Genomic DNA, 22,400 nt, shown 5'->3' with positions numbered 1-22,400 from the left:
GTGTAGATGGAGAGGGCATGACACCACACGTAAGTGTTCTTCATATAAATGTGTGTGTGTATTTTTATTGTATATAACTAAGGGTATGAACTATCTACATTTTATATTTTTCATAATAAATATAGAAATTTATGTTTGTGCTGGAAATGGTGTGTGTGTGTGTGTTGTGTGTTTCACAGATGTAGAAAACGATCTCAAAGTACTCACCAGACTACTTAATAACGATATTCTTGAAAGATAGATGGGGTGGAGGAGCAAAAATACTTATGTGGTTTTGCTCTATATCACTACAGTTAAATTCTTAAAAATCATCATTAGTAAGTACTTTCTTAAGTCATATTTTTAAAAAAGATATTAACTTCCACCTCTGCCCATAGATATAAAATAGTCCCTCTACCGTGCTTCATACTCAACACTTGCTACAATGCCTTCTTAAAAAAGGGGGGGAGGGGGAGCATATCTTTCTCCTTTGCTGGAATATCAGCACTTAAAAGGGATGAGACAGTGTCCTGCTCATCTTTACCTAGTAAATGCTGGCACGTAGTAGAGGATCCATAAACAGTAATGAAAAATGGATGAGTAAATGTAACTCGGGAAGAATGAAGGGCTGTAGACATCCGAGAGATATACGTTTCCTGCGAGGCTCCTGTTACGCTTCAGAATATTATTTTGTACCTGGCACAGCAGTGGACATAAAGTTGGCACAGTAATTACAAAGTCAATTTGAATTTAATCAACACTTTGTGGAACTGTAGGCGAATGTCGAGTCCTCCATGTGGTATCCCTCTTGATCCCAGAAAGCAGGGACATGAAAACACCCTCTGAAAATTAAACTGGGAAGTGAATGCCTAATAGAGTAAAACCAAGAGAGACAATGTGATCTTTATAGGCATAAAGACTCCTTGGGCAGTAAGGTCTGACTACAACCCAACTGAGGGTATTAACTTCTTAAACACGCACACCGTCTCCATCAGAAGAGTATTTGCTATGTCTCCAAAATAGAAAAAAGAAAAACTATTCATGCAATTGCTGTGGTTCCTGACAAAGCACGGTCAAATCTCAGTCCTACCTGCCAGGTTGAGGCAAACACCTAGTTGGCCTGGCAGGTGTACAGCCCTGTTGGAGAGACTATAGAGCCTCATGCCATGTTTCACTGGGATCCTGCATAATTAACTCCACTTGCTCTGCTTCTATGCGCATCAGCTCCCATCTGGTCAGTTGCATCTCCAAGAACATAATCTATTGTCAGGCTGATATAGACATTCAGTGTGCCTAAATCTTCTGTTGTTCACTGTGAATTAATAAAACTGCCTTTTTAATATATACATCAGTGTCTTGTGAGTTTTGTTAGCGTGAGTCTGCATTCGTGGGTCCACTCAATGAGATCAAATGCCAGAGTCTGCAAGGCTCACCAAGGTACATGCTGCCTTGTGGGCACATTGGCGTGGACTGCTGGATTTCCCAGGCGATGTCCACCCACAGCGTCACGTGCCATGTTTCCTTTCCCTTACGCACTTCAGCAGTATAATTCTTCCCAGAAGTCATTTTTAAAGAACTTAATAGTATATATTGGGTTGTTGGAAAAGTCACAACATGTTTTCTATGCAAAATGCAAATTCCGCCCCTGTGTGGATGAGTGGGATCTGTGTATTGTAGATGCCGCAACGTGAAGGCCTCCAGCAGCTCGTTTCCAGTTCTGGCTTCCCAGCCTCCCCAGCTCTCATCTCATTGTCGACACTGACCCTGGCTTCATACTCAAGTCATTTCCTAACCCAGGTCTCTCTTGCAGCAGTGAAACCTAAAGAAGATGGAAGACACAATGAGTTGGACGAGATTAAAGATAAGAATGCAAGTAGAGCAGGCAAAGAACGAGGTTATAGAATTTTTTTTTTCTTCCATTCTCATCTGTCTGTCTCTCTTTCCTCAAAACAGTCCCAGTAGCATAACGTTGGAACAGGGTTAAACCGCATGTACTCTGATGGAAGAAAACAGCATGGGTTCCCTGTGATCTGATCTGTTTGGCCATGAATGTGATGGAATTTAAGCCAGAAACCCACGAAACATTAACGACAGTGACTTATCAAAAAGCGTATAGATAACAGGGAAAACCCCATTTTCACTCTTAACTGAATCCCGGAATTTTAAAAATTTAATATTGTATCAAATAAGTACTCCATTAGCTAGACCTTTTTCTTGTTAACAGCATTTTTTCCTTTCTTTCCTGCTCTTCCCCCTTTCTTCCCTCTTTGTAGCCAGAATAACTGATTGTCTAATATCACCAAAAATTTATCAGAAATTGACTCAGTGCAATGCTCAATGATCACTATGACTTAAAAGAATATATATATTATTTTTTTACATGAAAGTTTTTTAGTTATTAATCCTCTCATGAAAAATTCGCACCATCACCGCAGACAGTCATTGCAGAATCTTTACTCCTTCTACTGCTCTCCAGTCTCCAGCTCACTTTTTGCCAGCACCAACATTTGTCACTTTTCACATTTTTCACATTTTCACTTTTTGCCTTTGCAGTCCCCCTGACTTTCTTCATTCTGTTCTTGCATCCCTTTGGCTGTTTTCTTAACATCTTTTTCTTCTCATAAAGGCCATGTCTTGCAAGTCTATGTTTGGGTTTGTTTTTCTTCAAATAATCCAAAGAATTGTAAATCATGCCAAAGCCAGTTGTCTTGCCACCACCAAAATGGGTTCCAAACCCAAACACAAAGATGACATCTGATGTGGTCTTGTACATCTTTGCCAGTTTTTCCCAAATTTCCGTCTTAGGTACCGTTGCCTTCCCGGGATGAAGGACAGCAATGACCATTGGTTTCCTCTGAAGTAATCAGTTGGTCATGAATTTCCTGGTCCGGATAGTTACTGTGTCATTCATGATGGCGGTCTATCCTCAAGCAGGCAGGGAGGAAAAGAGCAAAAGAATATATTTTTAATAGTAGATTTAAAAGAATATATTTTAATGTATTTTTAATAGAAGAAACTTCACAGAAGTTTCAGATAGGAAGGTAAATGTAGACTCTTGAAAAGACTTTTTACGAACTTGGATCTTAAACCTTTTAGCTGTTTTGACAATCACCATTTTGCTTTGTATATAGTTGGAGCTCTACGACAAACTAAGACATGGGTTTTTGGTACACAAATAAATTCATGAGGCTCTTACTGATATTACAGAGCTGTTCATGTATATTCATGTTTAATGAATTGATGTAGGGCTGAATTGTACTCCGATAATTATGGGCCACTTCCGATTATCTAGGTGCTGATTAATCGGTCCATGAATTCTCCTGGCCCTTTGACTAATTCCTGTCCTCTGACTTGCCTTTTCCTTTGGATGAAAGATTATGCTAATGAGGAAGAGAGTCTAATTTTCACTCTCATGTGAGCAAGCTTTGTTTTACAGCTGGAGAGATCTTAGATGTAAGATTAGTAGCTACTTGTGGATGTTACCATGATGCAAGTTAGGCTAGAATCCTTGAAACACTGAGAGGAAAACTTCTCAGTTATGTTGTACAAGGGGTAGGGTCTCCAAAAAAATTCATGGAAAATGCATATTATGTAAAAAGTATGCATAGATTTCACATTTTTTGCACCAAAAATAAACTTTTATTAAAGTTTCTAAATTTATTAAAGTTCATTAATTCCATTTGCTATGAACTTTTAAAAATCGCCATGTATGTTATAAGCTAATATTTTTAAAAATTCCAAGCTAAAAAATCATATTTCCTTCCTTCAATAGACGTTTAATGGGGAGAGGCTAACATGGTCAACAATTAAAAATACTTGGAATTCTCAAAACCACCATGTTCTTCAGAGCTTACATACATTTTTTCATTTTGAACATGATGATATTGTTGAGATTCTTGCTAACAGCAAAGTACATCAATGGTACCGTAAATACAGATTAGGGAATTGGGTGAGCCAGAGAAAGATGGCTACCTGTAGAGTAACCCACAATGCACCTTGCCCCTTCCTACTCACTAGCCAGTCTCCTACCTGTCTTTTTCTTGTTTCTATTCTTCTGTTGAAGGACAGGTCTAGACCAGGAGTCACTGGAATGAATGGAACAGACAACTAAACTATGGAATAGAAATGGCCCAAAATTGGGCAGTGTTAAGGCAAGTGGAAGTTAGTGGTTTTCTCAGTTATACCAGTATCTACAGTCATTGACAGACTTATGATGAACTCAAGCTTGTGGGCATTGGCTGATTAAGCACCCTGTATGAAATGACAGAGTGGGCAGACACTCCTTTTCTCTCTTGTTTCTGGCTTTTTACAGCTTTTTCTGGCATTATTTGTTTTTCTTTAGTTCTCTTGCAGCCCTGTAACTCCTTTAGTTCTTGTCCCTTTTTGGTAAAAGTTTTTACCATATGACTTCATATCATCAAGTAAATCTCTGTATATGTTTCTGTATGTTGAGCATGCATATTACATTTTGTTTTTATTAGTTTATAATATACTTTAGAATATTCCTTTCTAATCCAATATACCCCAATAGCACTATTTTAAAAAAAAAAAATCGGTTTACTGATTCTACTGACAACCTGAAAATTATCCTTTAAAGAATGTGTATGCATATAAAATTCAGGGAACAATTTCGTGATGTTCATGGACCCCCTAGTACCTACTTACAGATCTAGCTGTGTTCAGATAACCTATCCCATGATGTCACTTTAAAGTTACTTACTTCCATAGTCACTGGTGATATTTGGAAGTATATCCATTCACCAGGTATGGAATGCCTACTCTGTGCCAGGAACTGTGCAGGGCACTGAGATACTGTGAAAAAGACACACTCGTAAAAACTTTTTTTTTTCTCATGGTAGAGTGTGTGCACATATGTGAGTCTGAGAAGAGAGCTGAGCACCATCTATAAGGTCTAATCTTGTGATCCCCTTCCTTCAGTCCTCTATCTGGTCAGGTCTTGGGTACTCACATGTGTGCCTGGTGTGTGTCAGGGTGTCCGAGCCAGAGGCTCAAACTATGGCCTCCACATGGGATCCAACTTCTCTTGAGCAGCACATTAGCCCTGCATCTCACAGCCAACCCCACCCATGAAAGCTTAAAGGGCGGTTGAGGAGACAGACAAACAGGCATTTACAATACAGAATATGCTCTGTAGCAGAAGGACAAGACACATGAGGGGAGCATTTTGAGATTTTAAAAAATAATTATTTATTTTATTTTTTATTTATTCATTCGTTGATTTTTTAATTTGACCAGAGAGAGACAAGAGGGGTGAGAGTGAGAGAGAGAGGACATGAGAAAAGAAGCCACCAGGTCCAGGACTCGAGCCCCAGTTGGCCATGTGGGAGTGTCCAGCGCCTTAACCACCACACCACCCACTGGCCCCTATCATTTCGGGATTTAATTCTGCTTTGGGGCATCAGGAAATTCTTCTCACAGTAATATCTGAGTTCTCAAGATATAAAGAATGCTGTGAATAGTCAAGAGAGTTACAGACTCATGTGGCAGGTGGAGAAATTTGATTTTATTTGAATTGGTTTGGATTTGAGTTGAAAGATGCTAGAACTGATCTGTAACTGAAAAGCGAATTCTGACTGTAACGTGGAAATGGTTGGAGGGAGTAGGATTAGAAGCTGGAAGACTATGGGTGTAAACCAGGTAAACAATAGTAGTGATTTTAACTGAAGCCCTGGTCGTGTAAATGAAATGAAGTGGAGGGGTCGAAAACGTATGAACTGGAGACCCCAGAATTTAGTGATCAGATTTGTTCCTTCAGCAATTATTGTTGAGCTGCTTTCTTAGACACTCCGTTGGGTACACCGGTGGACAAGGGAGACGCCCTGTCTATCCTGTAGTGGTCATGACCTCAGAGCTTCAGGAATAGACAGCTCAGTGGACGGTGATGCTATTCACCAGAGATGGAACGGACAGCTGACCAAAGAGCCCAGAACATGCCAACTGCTTCTTCATATAATAAATGTCTCTTTTGAGATTTCGGCATGTCCCTGTGTTTGAGAGTCACTTTTCTAACGAGAGGTGTTAGTGATGGGAGTGTACCCTCTATAAACAATATTCGGGGGAGGAGTTTGAGAACCAGTGGTATGGGTAGCAGTTGAAGCCAGGAGAGGGATGATACCATCCAGGAAATGAACCTAGAATGAGGGGAGAGGAGGGCCCAGGATTAGACCTGGCAAAACCACGGGAAGAAAGAGGAACGTGAGGAGGAACCAGGAGATGTAAAGAACATAAAGCTTGTTCTGAGATGAGCCCAGGGGAACAAAGGCAAGACAGTGCGGCAGCAGCAGGGGCTGCAGGATATGTTGGAGCACTTCTGGTTCAGGATGATAACCTGTGCTTATGCGGTAAACTTCACATGCTCATTGCAGGCTCCACCACCTCCACCGCCCTGTCCCAGATGTATCTCCTCTAAAGATGAATTTAAGAGGAAGAAGTCTTTTTTTTTGGAGAGATTTTTGCTATAGGGCATGTGCACTTGCCAGAAAGAAAGACAGAGACACAGAGAGCAAGAAATCACCCCCTGGGGAGATGGCCACACCACAGTCCCTTCTCCTCCATTCTCTTCTTGGGATCTTGGGCCCGCACACACATGTGCCCAGCATGAGTTTAAGCCACCGGATCCAGGACTCAAGCTGCAGTCGACTACATGTGAGTCCAGCGACATAGCCATTATGCCAACTGCTGGTCCCGAGGAAAAAGCCCTTATCACGGCAGACAGCCGGGATACGGTGTCATGCAAATGCGTAGCCTAAGAAAACTAGAACTTGCCAGCCCAGGGTTCATCTCACGCCAAGGGGCGTCGTGCCTCGGAGGTAAATGGAGGGGCTCTGACTGATGCTCGTGATCCTCCCCAAGCTGACAACAGCACAAGCTGGAAACCTGGCTGAACCGTAGTACAGCTGTGGTAGGGGAGGAGGTGCATATTTTGAAATTTTCAGAGCCCCGACAATTACAGAGGTGTAGAGGATTGCCCTACTCATAACACAGACATACCCACTCAGGGGCTCAGAGCTTGGCAAGGTCAGGCCAGCTGCAGGAGAGACACATTAGCTAGAAGTGTGTCCCAGTGGCAGTCATGAGAGGAGAGTAATCTTTAAGCTGAATTTATCTTATTTTTCCTTTAGCCTAAACCTTAAAGATTTGATTAAAAAAAACACAAAATTTCTGATTGAACACTCTTTTTTTTTTTTGAGAGGTTTTTCTGCTATAGGGCGCGTGCGCTCGCCAGACAGAGAGAGACAGAGAGATAGAAAGCGAGAAATCACCCCCCAGGGGAGATAGTCACGTCGCAGTCCCTTCTCCTCCATTCTCCTCTCGGGATCTTGGGCACGCATGCACATGTGCCCGGCGTGAGTTTTAAGCCACCGGGTCCAGGATGCGAACCGCAGCCGACTACGTGGGAGTCCAGTGACATAGCCATTACGCTAACTGCTGGTTCCCCTGATTGAACACTCTTAATTCTCAGTGGTGGTTATATAGAGACTATATGGACATCACCAGACATGGAAAAACTTGCCTGTTCAAAGAGGAGACCAGTGTAAGCAGCTGTTGCACTTGGGCCCCTTTGAGACAGATCCAGAAGAAATAACCAATCCTTTTTTTTTTTTTTTTTTTTTTTTTTGAGGTTTTGAGAACCAGTGGTATGGGTAGCAGTTGAAGCCAGGAGAGGGATGATACCATCCAGGAAATGAACCTAGAATGAGGGGAGAGGAGGGCCCAGGATTAGACCTGGCAAAACCACGGGAAGAAAGAGGAACGTGAGGAGGAACCAGGAGATGTAAAGAACATAAAGCTTGTTCTGAGATGAGCCCAGGGGAACAAAGGCAAGACAGTGCGGCAGCAGCAGGGGCTGCAGGATATGTTGGAGCACTTCTGGTTCAGGATGATAACCTGTGCTTATGCGGTAAACTTCACATGCTCATTGCAGGCTCCACCACCTCCACCGCCCTGTCCCAGATGTATCTCCTCTAAAGATGAATTTAAGAGGAAGAAGTCTTTTTTTTTGGAGAGATTTTTGCTATAGGGCATGTGCACTTGCCAGAAAGAAAGACAGAGACACAGAGAGCAAGAAATCACCCCCTGGGGAGATGGCCACACCACAGTCCCTTCTCCTCCATTCTCTTCTTGGGATCTTGGGCCCGCACACACATGTGCCCAGCATGAGTTTAAGCCACCGGGTCCAGGACTCAAGCTGCAGTCGACTACATGTGAGTCCAGCGACATAGCCATTATGCCAACTGCTGGTCCCGAGGAAAAAGCCCTTATCACGGCAGACAGCCGGGATACGGTGTCATGCAAATGCGTAGCCTAAGAAAACTAGAACTTGCCAGCCCAGGGTTCATCTCACGCCAAGGGGCGTCGTGCCTCGGAGGTAAATGGAGGGGCTCTGACTGATGCTCGTGATCCTCCCCAAGCTGACAACAGCACAAGCTGGAAACCTGGCTGAACCGTAGTACAGCTGTGGTAGGGGAGGAGGTGCATATTTTGAAATTTTCAGAGCCCCGACAATTACAGAGGTGTAGAGGATTGCCCTACTCATAACACAGACATACCCACTCAGGGGCTCAGAGCTTGGCAAGGTCAGGCCAGCTGCAGGAGAGACACATTAGCTAGAAGTGTGTCCCAGTGGCAGTCCTGAGAGGAGAGTAATCTTTAAGCTGAATTTATCTTATTTTTCCTTTAGCCTAAACCTTAAAGATTTGATTAAAAAAAACACAAAATTTCTGATTGAACACTCTTTTTTTTTTTTGTGCGGTTTTTCTGCTATAGGGCGCGTGCGCTCGCCAGACAGAGAGAGACAGAGAGATAGAAAGCGAGAAATCACCCCCCAGGGGAGATAGTCACGTCGCAGTCCCTTCTCCTCCATTCTCCTCTCGGGATCTTGGGCACGCATGCACATGTGCCCGGCGTGAGTTTTAAGCCACCGGGTCCAGGATGCGAACCGCAGCCGACTACGTGGGAGTCCAGTGACATAGCCATTACGCTAACTGCTGGTTCCCCTGATTGAACACTCTTAATTCTCAGTGGTGGTTATATAGAGACTATATGGACATCACCAGACATGGAAAAACTTGCCTGTTCAAAGAGGAGACCAGTGTAAGCAGCTGTTGCACTTGGGCCCCTTTGAGACAGATCCAGAAGAAATAACCAATGCTTTTTTTTTTTTTTTTTTTTTTTTTTTTTTTTTTTTTTTTTTTTTTAAAGAGTGATTTTTTTTTTTTTGCTATAGGGCATGAACTCTCACTGGAGAAAGCAAGGAATCAACCCCCAGGGGGGATGGCCACGCCAAAATCCTTTCTTTGTTCTCCTCTCAGGTCTTGGGCATGCACGCACACACATCTGGCATGAGTTTTTAGCTGCCAGGCCCAGGACTTTAACAGTGTTTGACTACATGGGAGTTCAGCAATGCAACCAGTATGCCACCTCTGGTCCCCACCCGATGTGTTTTCAAATGCCAACTGCTGGTCCCTGAGCTATAAATTTCTAATGTACATTCTCATTGAAAATTGAGGAATGATTGCATTGAGAAAATGACGAAAGGCAGGCAGGGAAAAGGAACAATCTGAGAATAAAAATAGTTTTTGGAAGTGAACAAATATTGCTAGTTTGGATGGAGGGTAGTTATTCAATAAAACAAAAAAGGACTTATAGATTGTGTTAGAGGACAGCTGAGAACTCTAGGTACTGCAGTTTCCAAAGGAGAACTTGAGTACATGGAGAAGCAATATTCAAAAGCAGCAACAGCAGTACTATTAATCATGATAGCAAGTTTACCTTAGCTCAAGGGGATGATGAAAATTCACATCAAAGGACTCATGGGCATCTAACAAAATAAAAAAAATTATGGTATGTGAACTTATCTAAATAAAGCTGTTATTAAATAAAAAATAACAATAAAAGGTTCTCTCTTAAGTATATTCTGACAAAATTGTTATATTTCAAAGATAAAGAAAATGAGCATCCAGATGTGAGGAAGGTGGAGTAGGGGATGCCTGTCTAAGGGAAAAGAATAAATTGAATCCAGTTACCTCATAACTCTACCTGCTAAAAACAATAAATGGCGCGTCACCTGAGATGTGAGAGGGGAAAGGTTGTTACCCAGATTTTACAAGCAGCCGAGGTAATCTTTTTTCAAAAGGGCAACCAAAGGGTCATATTTAACATTAGAAGACTCAGAAAATATACCATTTATTTGTATACCTCCCCTGAAAAAAAAAATATACCAAGACATGCTGGAGCCCAGCAAGTAATAAGAATAAAGAACATCATCAAGGGAAGAGATTATGGTAAGCCTTTCTTAAAGTGGCACGGAATTATTTGTGAATAGCAGTTAACACAGCAGTGAGCCATGAGCTAATGATAAATGATTCCTTTAAAAAGAATAATGTGAATTGAGCCAGTGGCATAGTGGTTAAAGTGGCTAGGAACCACATGACTGACTGCTTGGGGTTTGAGTCTCAGACCCGGCAGCTTGGAAAACATGCCAGGTACATGTGCATGCTTGCCCAATATACTGAGAGGAGAATGGAAGAGAAGGGATGGTGGTATGGCCACCTACCTCTCCCTGGGGTGATTTCTTATTCTATCTTCCCTCTCTCCCTCCCTCCCTCCTTCTCTCTCTCTCTGGTAAGCACACATGCCCTATAGCAAAATTTTAAAAATAAATAAATTCTAGAAGAGTAATGTAACAGACTAATAACAGAGACCTGCAGTTATAAAGTGTTTCTCAACAATTTGGCAGCAGGAGGAAGACGAAAGAATGCAAGGAGACTCCAAGAATGCAGTTTTATTATTGACATTGATGAGGAAATTTAGGATAAAGAAGGTCTAAAGCAGAGTAGAAATAGGATGAAGAACTTTCTAAGTTACTCATTCTGCTGGCTAAAGAGAGGAGAGGGAAAATGTCATAATCAGTGTGGCTGGGCTGGGGGTTAAGGGCCAGCAGAAGTGAAACATTTTGGAAGCATAAGAACACAATGTAGGCCCAGTTGCAATGGCACGGCCTCGCTGCCCAGTGCCAGAGCCACATGGAATGCCAGGCAGGGTTCAGATCCCACACCAGCCTAAACTCTCCAGGCACAGTGGTCAGAGCGCTCATCCTAGTTGGCTGGAAGGTGAGGACATGAGGATCTAGGTATGGTGGGACCCTGTTGAAAATGCCCCTCTCTTTCTCACTGGCTTTTGTTCTCTCTCTCCTCCACCCCTCATAACATTTTTTTTAAAAAATATAACAATATAGCTTAAAGCCAAATGTTCATTACTACACAATGACTACCCTATTCTGGGAAAAGACAAGAATTTGGATTTTTTTTATTTTAATTTTTTTTCTAAATAATTTTGGCTTTGATGATTTTCTTTATTGACAGAGAGGAGGTGAGAAATTATCCCCCCCAGGGTGGTGGCCATGCTGCAATCCTTTCTCTTCCATTCTCCTCTTGTTTTCTCACCCCCAGCATGAGTTTCAAGCCACTGGGTGGGTCTGAGACTCAAACCACAGTCAGCCATGTGGGAGTCCAACACCTCAACCACTATGCTGGCCCCAGGGACAATGGTTTTGATATCAGCATGTAAAATCCAAAATTTATGCTTTCTATATAGATCTATTCCAGATGAATCGAAGATTTTGATATTAAGTGAAACCAAACTATGGGAAGAAACAATTTGAGTATTTGTATTATCTTATGTACTGTATTAGACCCTTCAGTCATGTCCAAAGGAAATGTGGGAAGATAGATGAACTGGAGGATAATGTTGCTCCATTTCTGAGACAGTAAGAACAACAACAAAAAAAAAACCACTTCAAATTTGCAAGCATTCAGCAAAACCTATCATGCTTGCAAAATGTATTTGAAGGTATTAAATACAAAGAACAACTTCAAGGGGTAAAACTCAGCATTGTTATTTGATACTGTTAAATGTCATGACCAACTTTCCAGCTGTGTTAATCATGTTCACTAACATTTTTTCAAGTGCTTTCTAGATATTGCTCTTGCGCTTTACATGTAGTATCTCATGAAGTACTGACAAAAATATCGCAGTAGGTGCAGAAAGTATTTTACATACAGCGGTTCCTTGATATCTAAGGGCCAAAATCTGCAGATGTCCATGTCCCTTATTTTAAATGGTGGTATTGAGTTCAACAAGTGGCATGGTGATAAAGGTGCTGGACTCCTACGTGGCTGATCGTGATTCAAGTCTCAGACCTGGTGGCTTGCATTCTCATTTTCCCCTCTCTCTCTCTGGTCAAATTTAAAAATAAATAAATCAATAACAATATTAAATAAATACTTTTTTAAATGGTGGTACTTGTGAATAACCTGTACACATCCTCTCATATGCTTTACATCATCTCTAAGTTTCTTATAAAAACTAATGAAATGTAGGTGCTATGTAGTTATTTACTGTATTTTAAATTTTATATTAGTTTTTATTTTGAATTTTTTCCTTTTTAAAAAAATTTGCTAGGGAGTGCATGTGCTCACCAAAGTGTGTGTGGGGGAAGAGATGTGAGAAAGCACCCCCATGGAGGATGGTCATACTGCAATCCCTTCTTCTCAATCTCTCCTTTTGGGATTTTTGAACACACACACACACTTGCCTGGCATGTTTCTCAAGCCACCAGGTTCAGGACTCAAACTGCACAGTCAGCCACGTCGGATCCAGCCTCCTTAACCATCATGCCACTAAATGGGCCTTCTCGAATACTTTTGATCTCTGGATAGTTGAAAATACAGAAAGCCCCTGGATATGGAGGACCAAACGATACAGGGCACAGAGGATTGCAGTAGCTTACCCCAGGGTACCAGGTAATGGTTGGCAGAGCCAGGATTCAAATACAGTCTGGTGCCAAAGTCTACTTTCCTAATCGTTAGGCTTTATTGAACATGTCTTTGAATTTTATAGTTATGAGAAAAACAAGTTTCTGAAGATGAATTCACAGAGGTGAGAAGGCTAGATTCAGATGATAGCTTTCAGACATGGCTGAAAATCCATTTGGAGCTCCTTGAGGAATCCTCCTCACCTGCATGTTGTCTGTTTTTAGAAGATATTCATAGGGAGTGTTTGAACCTCAAGTTTCATGTGAGTTGACAAAATAGCTTCCAGAAAAATCACTTTGAAAAGTTTTTCTGCAAAACATTTCCCTGTTTACTCAAAAACAAATGAGTGGACTTTGAATACCACCTACTCATTTCATCAACATGCATTTGCAGGGCTGGTTTTTCTCCATCTGTGATTATGAACACAAAGCAGTGTGATCAGCTGGGCCCACTGACTTCTCTTTCTCTTAGAGGGTAAAAGATTCCATCAACCAAGAATATCCAGTGTTGATGTCGGTATCATATGACCAATTTAATGGAGGTTTTTCACTCAGGGTGCATGCGCTCACTGGTGGGGGGTCGGGGGGAGACAGAGGCAGTGAAAAGGATAGCAAAAAATCATCCCCAATGGTGGATGGTCATGCTGCAACCCCTTCTCCTCCTAGTATCTTGGGCACATACGCACACCTACCTGGCATGAGTTTCATGCACCCGGGTCTGGGACTCAAACTGCGGTTGACCATGTGGGAATCCAGCAATGTAACTACACCATCTACTGGCCCCCAACATGATCAATGTTTTTAAGCCAGGACATTTTTTCTAAAATCAGACATCTTAATATTTTATGTTTGGGAATTTAAAAATTATTATTTTGAACATTAAAGTCAGGCAAGAGATTTGTTTATTTAACATGACATGGACTTTTTAAAACATTGAGGAACACTATATTATATGTATGCTTTTTTGGTAGTAAAATATAAATATACAATGAATTTTTTAAAAACAGCATGTCCTTCTTCATTATCCCAATTGTTTTGTGTGTTTTGTTTTTGTTTTTTGGAACATGGGGTCTCACTGTGTTGTTATCCCCCACCTCAGCCTCTTTTTTTTTTTTTTTTTAAGAATTATTGTAACTTTACTTGTTTGTTTATTTTAATTTGACCACAGAGGGACAGAGAGAGAGAGAGAGAGAGAGAGAGAGAGAGAGAGAGAGAGAGAGAGAGAGAGAGAAAAAATGAGGAAGAAAGCTGCCAGGTCCAGGACTAGAACTGCCATCGGCCATGTGGGAGTCCAGTGCCCTTAACCATCACACCACCTGCTGGCCCCATGCCTCAGCCTCTTGAGTAGCTGGAATGACAGGCATGCACCTCCACACCTCGCTCTTTGTCACAGGGTTTCACTTTTGTGCCCACTCTGGCTCACGATCCTCCTGACTCTGTCTTTCAGTCAGCTGGGTTTACAGGTACGTGCTGTGGGGCCAACCTTTTTAGGATGGGCTGGGAATTGATCCTAGACCTCCCACGTGACCTCAGCCTGCTGAGTAGCAGATCTACCATCACGTGCCTCTGTGGCTGGGCCCTCCTATCCCTTCTTACTTTTAATTAATTCAGAAAGGACTAAGATGCTATTACAGTTTAATAAAGTTAGTGAATCTTTGTCAACATATCACCATTGAAGTGTTTATAGCCTAAAAAGGCTATTTGTTTTGTTTTAGAGATTTTTGCTATAGGGCATGTGCGCTCGCCAGACAGACAGAGAGAGACATAGAGACAGAAAGCGAGAAATCACCCCCCAGAGGGGATGGCCACACCACAATCCCTTCTCCTCCATTCTTCTCTTGAGATCTTGGGCATGCATGCACACGCGCCCAGCATGAGTTTAAGGCACCAGGTCCGGGATTTGGACCATGACCATCTACGTGGGAGTCCAGCAACGTAACCATTAGACCATCTGCTGGTCCCTAGAAAGGCTATTTGTAAGGAAACATTTATTAACTGAAAACAGCCCTCTTTCACTTGTTCACTTTTATTCTCACAAATTCAGGTTTGCCTGAGATGATAGCATAGTTACTTTTATTCTTACTTATTTTCTCATAGCTCTCTTCCAACCACATCTTTTTATGTTTTAAACCAGACTGAATTCTGATTTTTCAATAATCATATTTATTTTGACAGTTAATAACAATGTTGATTATTACAATATTATTGACCGACATATTATTGACCAACATAAACTAGATGTTTACAAATTGACAAAAAAAAGGATTTTACTCTGTGGCATACAAAGAGGAAAATAAAAGGATATGTGTGTAACTATTAATAGTGGTTATCTTTGATGGTGGAACTATATAGTGAAAAAGTATTGTTTCCATAATAAAAAGTTTTAATAACTGTTTTTTTTTTTTTTTGGAGAGGTTTTTGCCATAGGGGGCGGGCCCTCACCAGAAAGAGAAAGACAGAGAGACAGAAAGCGAGAAATCACCCCCCAGGGGGGATGACCATGCCGCAATCCCTTCTCCTCCATTCTCCTCTCGGGATCTTGGACACACATGCACATGTACCTGGTGTGAGTTTAAGCCACCGGGTCCGGGACTCAAACTGTGGTTGACTACATGGGAGTCCAGCAACATAGCCATTATGCCAACGGCTGGTCCCAGTAACATTTTTTAAAGAATTATTTTATTGAACTTTGTTTGTTTGTGTATTTATTTGACCATAGAGGGACAGATTGAGAGAAAGAAGGAGAGGGAAATTGAGAAAGAAATCTGCCAGGTCCAGAACTTGAACCACGGTTGGCCCTGTGGGAGTCCAGAACTCTTAATTATCACGCCACCTGCCTGACCCAGGCTTTAGTAACTTAATAAAGGGAGTAAAGCAGTCAGCTGTAGGACAAAGTGGACCGATGTCAGTAGCTTTCTTATGTACTACCCTTACCTATTAGGAAGTGTCATGGGATAGACAGGGGGACAGAAGAAACCAGCAAACAGAAATTTCTTTCTCATTAAATGAGTACATAAAATACACAGAAAGGAAGTGAAGAAATATGCAGATCTTTAAGAAAAAAAAAAAAAGAGGAAAATTTAAATGTTTCTCTGAGTTCTGTGAACAATAGATAAATTATATCATGGCTCTAATGGGAAGACTTGGTGGTTTTTAAATGGGAAATATTTGAATATGTTTAAATACTGATGCAGAAGAGAAGAAAATTAAAGTTTACACAACAGTGGAAGGAGTGATATATCTTTAAGTAGGAGTCAATAGAATTTGGTGGGTGTGTAGATACAGAGTTTGAGGACTAGGATATAATATTCCCAAATTTCCAACCTAAGTTTCTGGGCAGAAGAGGATCTCATTAATTAACAACAACAACAACAACTATGCTTGTCTAAATCAAAAACCATTTACTGAGTGCTAGTTAAGTCAGCTACTTTATGAACTATTAGACAACACGATAGTTCTTGGCACAGTTGGCTGATTTATCTCCACCGCTATCTGCAAGCTGTCTTTATTAGTTCTACTTTTTAGACAAAGAAACTGAGGTTCTTAAGTGCAGTTAAATCAGTTGCCCAAGTTACGACAAGGGCTAAGTGTCAGAGCTGGGATTTGAACTTAGATCGCCTTTTTGCCCATAACATCCCACACTATACTGCCACCACCAGACTTGGAACCAAGGGAAGCAGGCTTAGAATTAGGCTCTGGGGCATGCTGAATTTAAGAGATCTACACAATATCTTGTCAATTTGGACGTAAACTATTAAAATATTGCTTGGATTTTTTTTTTCAGCTGATAAACTTCTGTAAAGCTAAGTTCCATCTAAAATAGGTAGATATGATGGGAGCTTCTATATGTGATGTGCACTGCCATGTTTCCTTGTCTTGAAGGATGTTAACCTGTGTTTTCTCCTAGAGAATTTGAATTAGCAAGTGTCCGGGCATTCTAAACCTTTTTTGTGCTCAGCCCAAAGCCCTGCTCAAACTGGGATGCATGACAGACTACTGACTGATAATGGTTAACTTCTATCGGCAGGCCTTTTTGGTTTTTTTTGTTTTTGTTTTTTTTCCCTCTGAGCAGAAAGAGATGCAGTCTTTGTGAATGGGTGTTTGGGGGAATTCCTGCAATATATCTCAGATAGACTGTGAGAGTATTTTTTACTTTCCACTTTAACTCAGATTCGTTCCAGGGGATTTTGTAGCTTCTCAGATGTTATACTGTATGACAAGTCGTAGTAGAGAATAAACACTAGGTTGGGAGTGCAGATAACATTATAAATATCCCTCTCAGTCTGTCTTGAAAAACCAGCCTCTCATGTGACCTATCTTTATTAAGGAATTGATAAATTAGTATTACGTCTTTCCTCAAGAAAGTTTAAGATGAAGTCATATAGGCAGTATGAGTTACAAAATAATTATTAATTCGTTTCCTAAATGTTCCACCACTCAAGAAAAATTCCGAGAAAAAAAATATATTCCACTGGAGAAAACTGAATTGACTTTGTCTTGGTAAAATACTATCATACATTCAGTTAGTTGACAATTCCCACAGGTTTACAGTGGAGACTAGTCTGATGATTATCACAATCCCTTTCAGATCTAGTATTTGGGAAGCAAGTCAGAAAGCCTAGAAGAGAACAAATTTTTTGTGTTTAATGGAGAGTTCCTAAGGCCTATAACTAGGCATCTGTTAATTCAGCAAACATTTTTTTTTTATTCAGTCAAAATTTACCTTTTAGAATCAGCCTTATAATTTGATCCTTATTGATAACAGATTATTTCATTTCCTTTGACCTCAGTAGTTACATATAATAATTCAAACTGATACCTCTGTTCACATTTGTGTTTTAGTCATGTTTCAAGATGGCTAAAAATAAAGATCTTATGCATTTTTTCATAATGTTTCTAGTGCTGAGTGCACTGTGTGTGTAGTATTTGAGTCAGTAGTATATGCCACAGAGCATTTTACTAAGGTCTGTGCTGGTCTTAAGATAATCGAATTATAATTACAGAAATTACACTTGCTGTAAATGGGACCTAGTTTAGAAAAGTAAATAGTGTCACCTTTGACAAGAAAATGAAGAATGCTCTTTTAGATTCTGAGGTTCAGTTAGCTCTGACTTTGGTTAAAAAAAAAAAAAAAGAAAAAAAGAGAAAGAAAGAAAGAAAGAAAGAAAGAAAGAAAGAAAGAAAGAAAGAAAGAAAGAAAGAAAAGGAAAGGAAAGGAAAGGAAAGGAAAGGAAAGGAAAGGAAAAGAATTTGAGCAGGTACTTCCCCATATAGCAAATTTTGAATCGTTACCATGTTTTACATAACTGACCCCCATGAAATCTTTCTTGTGTATAAACTTTTATCTGTGTGCCTAAGTCTTTAAGTTTTATGTATTTATTTCTTCCATGAGTAAGGAGAAACAGAGAGACTGCACACCCAACAGAGTCCCTGCATTGTAATCTACCCCCAGTTTCAACCGCTTTATGCCCCTAGATCATGGGCATGGGTGTGTCTGGCTTCCTCAGGGAGACCTCCAGACTTGAACTGGAAACCTTCCCATGTGGGATTAGCTTACAGAACACTGCATTTTACCCCTGCACCATTATCTGGCCCCTGAGTGCCTCAGTTTTTTTTTTTTTGTTGTTGTTGTTGTTGTTTGTTTGTTTCTGATTTTGTTTCTTTTTCTTGTGAAATGAAGGCTGATAACTTGATTAGCACACAAATTGCTCCCATTTCTAAAATGCTGTAAGAGTTTAAACCTAATTTCCATTAAATCTTAATCCTCTGATGTACCTGGAATCAAGCACCTTGGTGCAAGTGACTAACTATGGAGTTCTCTGGAAATGCTTCTATCCAGGAATGAGCCCATTCACCCAGCAAGCACATGGTGTGTCAGCTCAGTCCTGAAAGAGCTCACAGTCTCATATAGGTGGGTGTGGTAGTTTTAAAACATTGAGTCCTTAAATTCTTTGACACTCCTCCATCAAAAGGTGGGATTTTGCTTCCCCTGGACTCTGGGCTCTGTGACTGCTTGCAAATAGAATATGGCAGAACTGAAACAGGGCCCAGGCCTTAAGAAACTAGCAACTTCCACCTCTCTTTTTTGGGATGCTCACTCTTGTAATGCAGCTACAATGCGGTGGTGGAGCCTACGGTGCCTAGTGGAAGCACCCAAGCAGAGAGGAGCCAGCAGCCAGTACCAGCTCGTCAGATATCTGACTTGAAACAACTTGGAAAGGGTCTGTCCAGCTCCAGGAAGACTGCTCTAGCCAATGCTGCACTAAACAGAAAGAAGTCATCTCCACCTTGCCCTGCCCAAATGGCAAGCTCATGAGCAAAATAAATGACTGTTGTACTAAGCCGTAGAGTTTAGGAGTAATTTGTTGCTGGAACAAGGAGGTAGTCACATAAACAATGTGGAATGACAGTAACAGTGATAGGTACTGGGTATCACAGCAGTACTGAGAAAAGACTCCTAATTCTTTACTATCAAGGAAGATTTCCTGAATAAGAGGACAGCTAAGTCTTGAATGACTAAGGGTTGACAAGGTGCAGGGATAGAGGGTGGGGCGTTCTGGACAGAGGGGACAACAGTGTGATCAGAAGCAGCGAGGCAGGAGGCAGCATGACATGCATGAGAAATTATGGTTACTTAGGTGTTGCTAGAGCATAAACCTGGGACAGGATGTCCTGATGCAGTCAGGGAGACTGACAAAGGTTGAATCATGGAGGGCTTTGTATGCCAGGCAAAGGCGTACTGTGTACAGACAACCCAGTGTTTTTGTCCTTGTATGTAGCATTGGAGCCACCTGATCAGGTTTGTGTTTTGGACAGATCCCTCTATTGACAGTGAGGAAGGTGGATTTGAGGTATTAGTACTGGAAGCAGGAAGACCGGTTAGGTGGCCGTTGCAGTAGTTCAGGCAAGGACAATGAGGGCCTGAATTGTTTGGAGAATGGGGAGGAGAAAGTAGAATCGAGAAATACTTAGGGGGTTACAAAAAAATAAGAGGTAAAAAGAACAGTACTTAGTAACTAGCTGTGAGGAGAAAGGGCACCATAAAGGAAGATCCCAGATTTCCAAGTTTGGTGAGATCTAGATACCAGAGCCACTAGAAGGGCGCAAGGGAGAACATGAGGAGAGGTCTCGGGGCAAAGCTAACGTGTTCAGGTCTGACACGTGCTGGATTTGAAGAGTCTGTGGCATCTATGTAGAGATGTCAGTGAGGTCATGGGAAATACAAATCAAAAATTAAAGAAAATTTAAGCTGCAAATAAAGCAGTCATTGTCACAAAGGTAGTACGTGAAATTTGTGAAGGACAAGCACACCCAGGGAAGAATGTTGATTGAAGAAAAGATGACCAAACTCTTGGGGCACCCTGAGATTTACTAGATGTTTAAAGAAAATGAGCCACGGGAGAAATAGGGAAAAGAATGATCTAAGAAGTTCCAGGAGAATCCAGACAGAGTTATTTGGGGCCTGCCAGATGATTTGGGGGTTAAGGACCTGGATCCCACACGACTGAGTAGGCAGTTCAAGTCCTGGACCCAGTGGCTTGGAAAATATGCCAAGCACATGTGTATACGTGCCCAAAATCCTGAAAGGAGAAGGAGTTGTGATGTAGTCATTCTTCTTGAGGGTTAATTTGTCATTTTCCCTCTCTCTGTCTCTTTCTCTAGTGAGCACACATACACTATAGTAAAACTAAAAAAATAAAAAATAAGGGGGGGAGTTATCTGAGAAACTAAAGGAATATATTTGAAGAATAGGGTAATCTCTTATGTCAAATGTAAATAACCACTTGGGGCCAGCAGGTAGCATGGTAGTTAAGAGTGCTGCACTCCCACTTGGCCAACCACAGTTCAAATGCCAGACTTGGTTGCTTGCTTTCTCACTTTCTCTCTCTCTCTCTCTCACTTCCTCTCTCTCTCTCTCTCTCTTTCTCTCACTGTGTCTCTCTGGTCAAATTAAAATAAATAAATAAAGTTCGATAAAAATAATTCTTAAAAAAATGTAAATAACTACTCAAGTAAAGGTGAAGGTGCATGAGCGATCACTGATGCAAAGCCAGTTATCACTGGATAATGAATGGGAAGTATGAAAAGAGACCAAGGAAATGAGAATGTCTAGAGGTAAGCATGGGAGCATGAGAGGGTGTTTGGTTGTCAGTGCTTGTTTTGGAGGAGAGTGGGTAAAAGATATATAAGTACTTTAATGACACAAGGAGCTCATGCCATTAAAAGGGAAGAGATTGAAGAGAGAAGAATAAGATGTGGTTCATGCAGTAACATCAAGTCAGAGAGTGAGGAGCAGAGGATCCAGGGCAGTCCCTGGATACTACAGAAATGTAGTAAGGGTGAATGTAGAAGCAAATGGTGTTATAGGAGTAGGGCAGGAAGTTGAAGGTCGTAATTGATAATAATTTTCTTTTCCTCCTATGATATAGGAGACATGTTTGTCTACTTAGGGAAGAGAGTTAAGCAGTGATTAATAACTGTATTAAACAAAGTGGTGAGTTTTAGATACTCTTTTAGGGAAATGGAAATAAGGGCTGGCTCACGGTAGGCAAGGATTGATAGGTGACCTAGAAGGCCCAGGTGATGTTGGAGATTTTTGTTTGGTAATCATCTGCATAGTTATGATTTTATCCAAGAGAATGTCCAACCCTTACCTCATTTATCTCCCCGAGGGAAGACTCCACTGGCCTAAGAGGTGGGGAAAATTGCAGCCTCTGCAGGGAAGGAAGCAGCATTTGGGGCAGGGCCTAGGGAAGAGCCAAATTTTATTGAAGGCAAGGAGATAGGGCATTCTGTGTAAAGCTGGAGGATGCTTTTTTTTTTTCTTTTCTTTTTTATAATGACATGAGAGTTCCAGAAAGCAAAACAGAAAAGATCTAGAAGGGAATCAAGAATGAAAAAAGTCATAGATGAGAAAAGGCAGAGGAGTACAAGCATGAGGGTGAGGAAAGGAGCTTGGGGGTGTTGGAGTGGCAGTGGGATATCCGTTCTTCAGTGGCCAGAGGTTACATGGAAGAAAGACTTGGTTGGAAGAGATCACCTCAGGTTTCCTTGGTACAAGACACTGTGGTAACACAAATGACCGGTTGGGCCCTGGCAGTTTCTCTTCTGCTCACAGAGCTTTGTAAAGAACTGAGAGTCCTGTGATGCCAGGGTTGGGCCCCTTCTGGCCTTTACTCTCCATTGACCAGCCATGGGATGCAGATCACCCCAAGGGTCATAACCCTGGGCAAGGTGGCCCCAAGTTTCTTAGCCCAAGAGGACAGAGAAGTGGACCTTCTGCTAGCAGCACTGCCAGCCACTTTATTCCAGAGCCTCTGGGCTGTTTCTGACCGTGTCCACCACAGTGGACTTTGGAGTCAGCAAGATGTGGGTCTCAACCCTGGTTCCTGCTTCCCAGCGACTTGCTAAGTGGTTGTTAGGCAGACTTTGAGCCTCAGGATCCTCTACCATAAAGTAGAAAAAACTGTGTGAGAGCTAACTAAGGCTTGGTTTCCTTATTTGTGAACTAGGAGGAGTAATCTTGCCATTCTTTGGGGGAGGGTGTTAAGAGGACTCAGTGAGATCATAAAGTTCCCACAGTACC

General features: G+C 41.5%; 1 protein-coding gene and 1 pseudogene across 3 annotated transcripts in view; one reads left to right on the top strand and one right to left on the bottom strand.

Annotated features, from left to right (window-relative positions):
* NSMCE2 (NSE2 SUMO ligase component of SMC5/6 complex) overlaps nt 1-22,400 on the top strand; it is a 244,394-nt gene that overhangs the window by 126,572 nt on the left and 95,422 nt on the right. The window contains exon 4 of one of the 3 annotated variants that reach the window (XM_006151737.2): nt 1,793-1,873. The exons of 1 other annotated variant lie outside the window; for it this stretch is intronic. In XM_006151737.2, the coding sequence (XP_006151799.1) occupies nt 1,793-1,873 (81 nt within the window). Of the gene's footprint in view, nt 1-1,789; nt 1,874-22,400 lie in introns of all 3 variants that reach the window. One more of the 3 variants, XM_014589044.2, reaches the window with a different exon arrangement.
* On the bottom strand, nt 2,464-2,890 carry LOC106735207 (40S ribosomal protein S24-like; annotated as a pseudogene).

The sequence above is a fragment of the Tupaia chinensis genome, unplaced genomic scaffold (assembly GCF_000334495.1).
Source record: "Tupaia chinensis unplaced genomic scaffold, TupChi_1.0 Scaffold000328_1, whole genome shotgun sequence".
In the NCBI taxonomy this organism is placed as follows: Eukaryota; Metazoa; Chordata; class Mammalia; order Scandentia; family Tupaiidae; genus Tupaia; species Tupaia belangeri.
The sequence above is the reverse complement of the archived record's forward strand: the minus strand, read 5'-3'. Positions and strand labels throughout refer to the sequence as shown.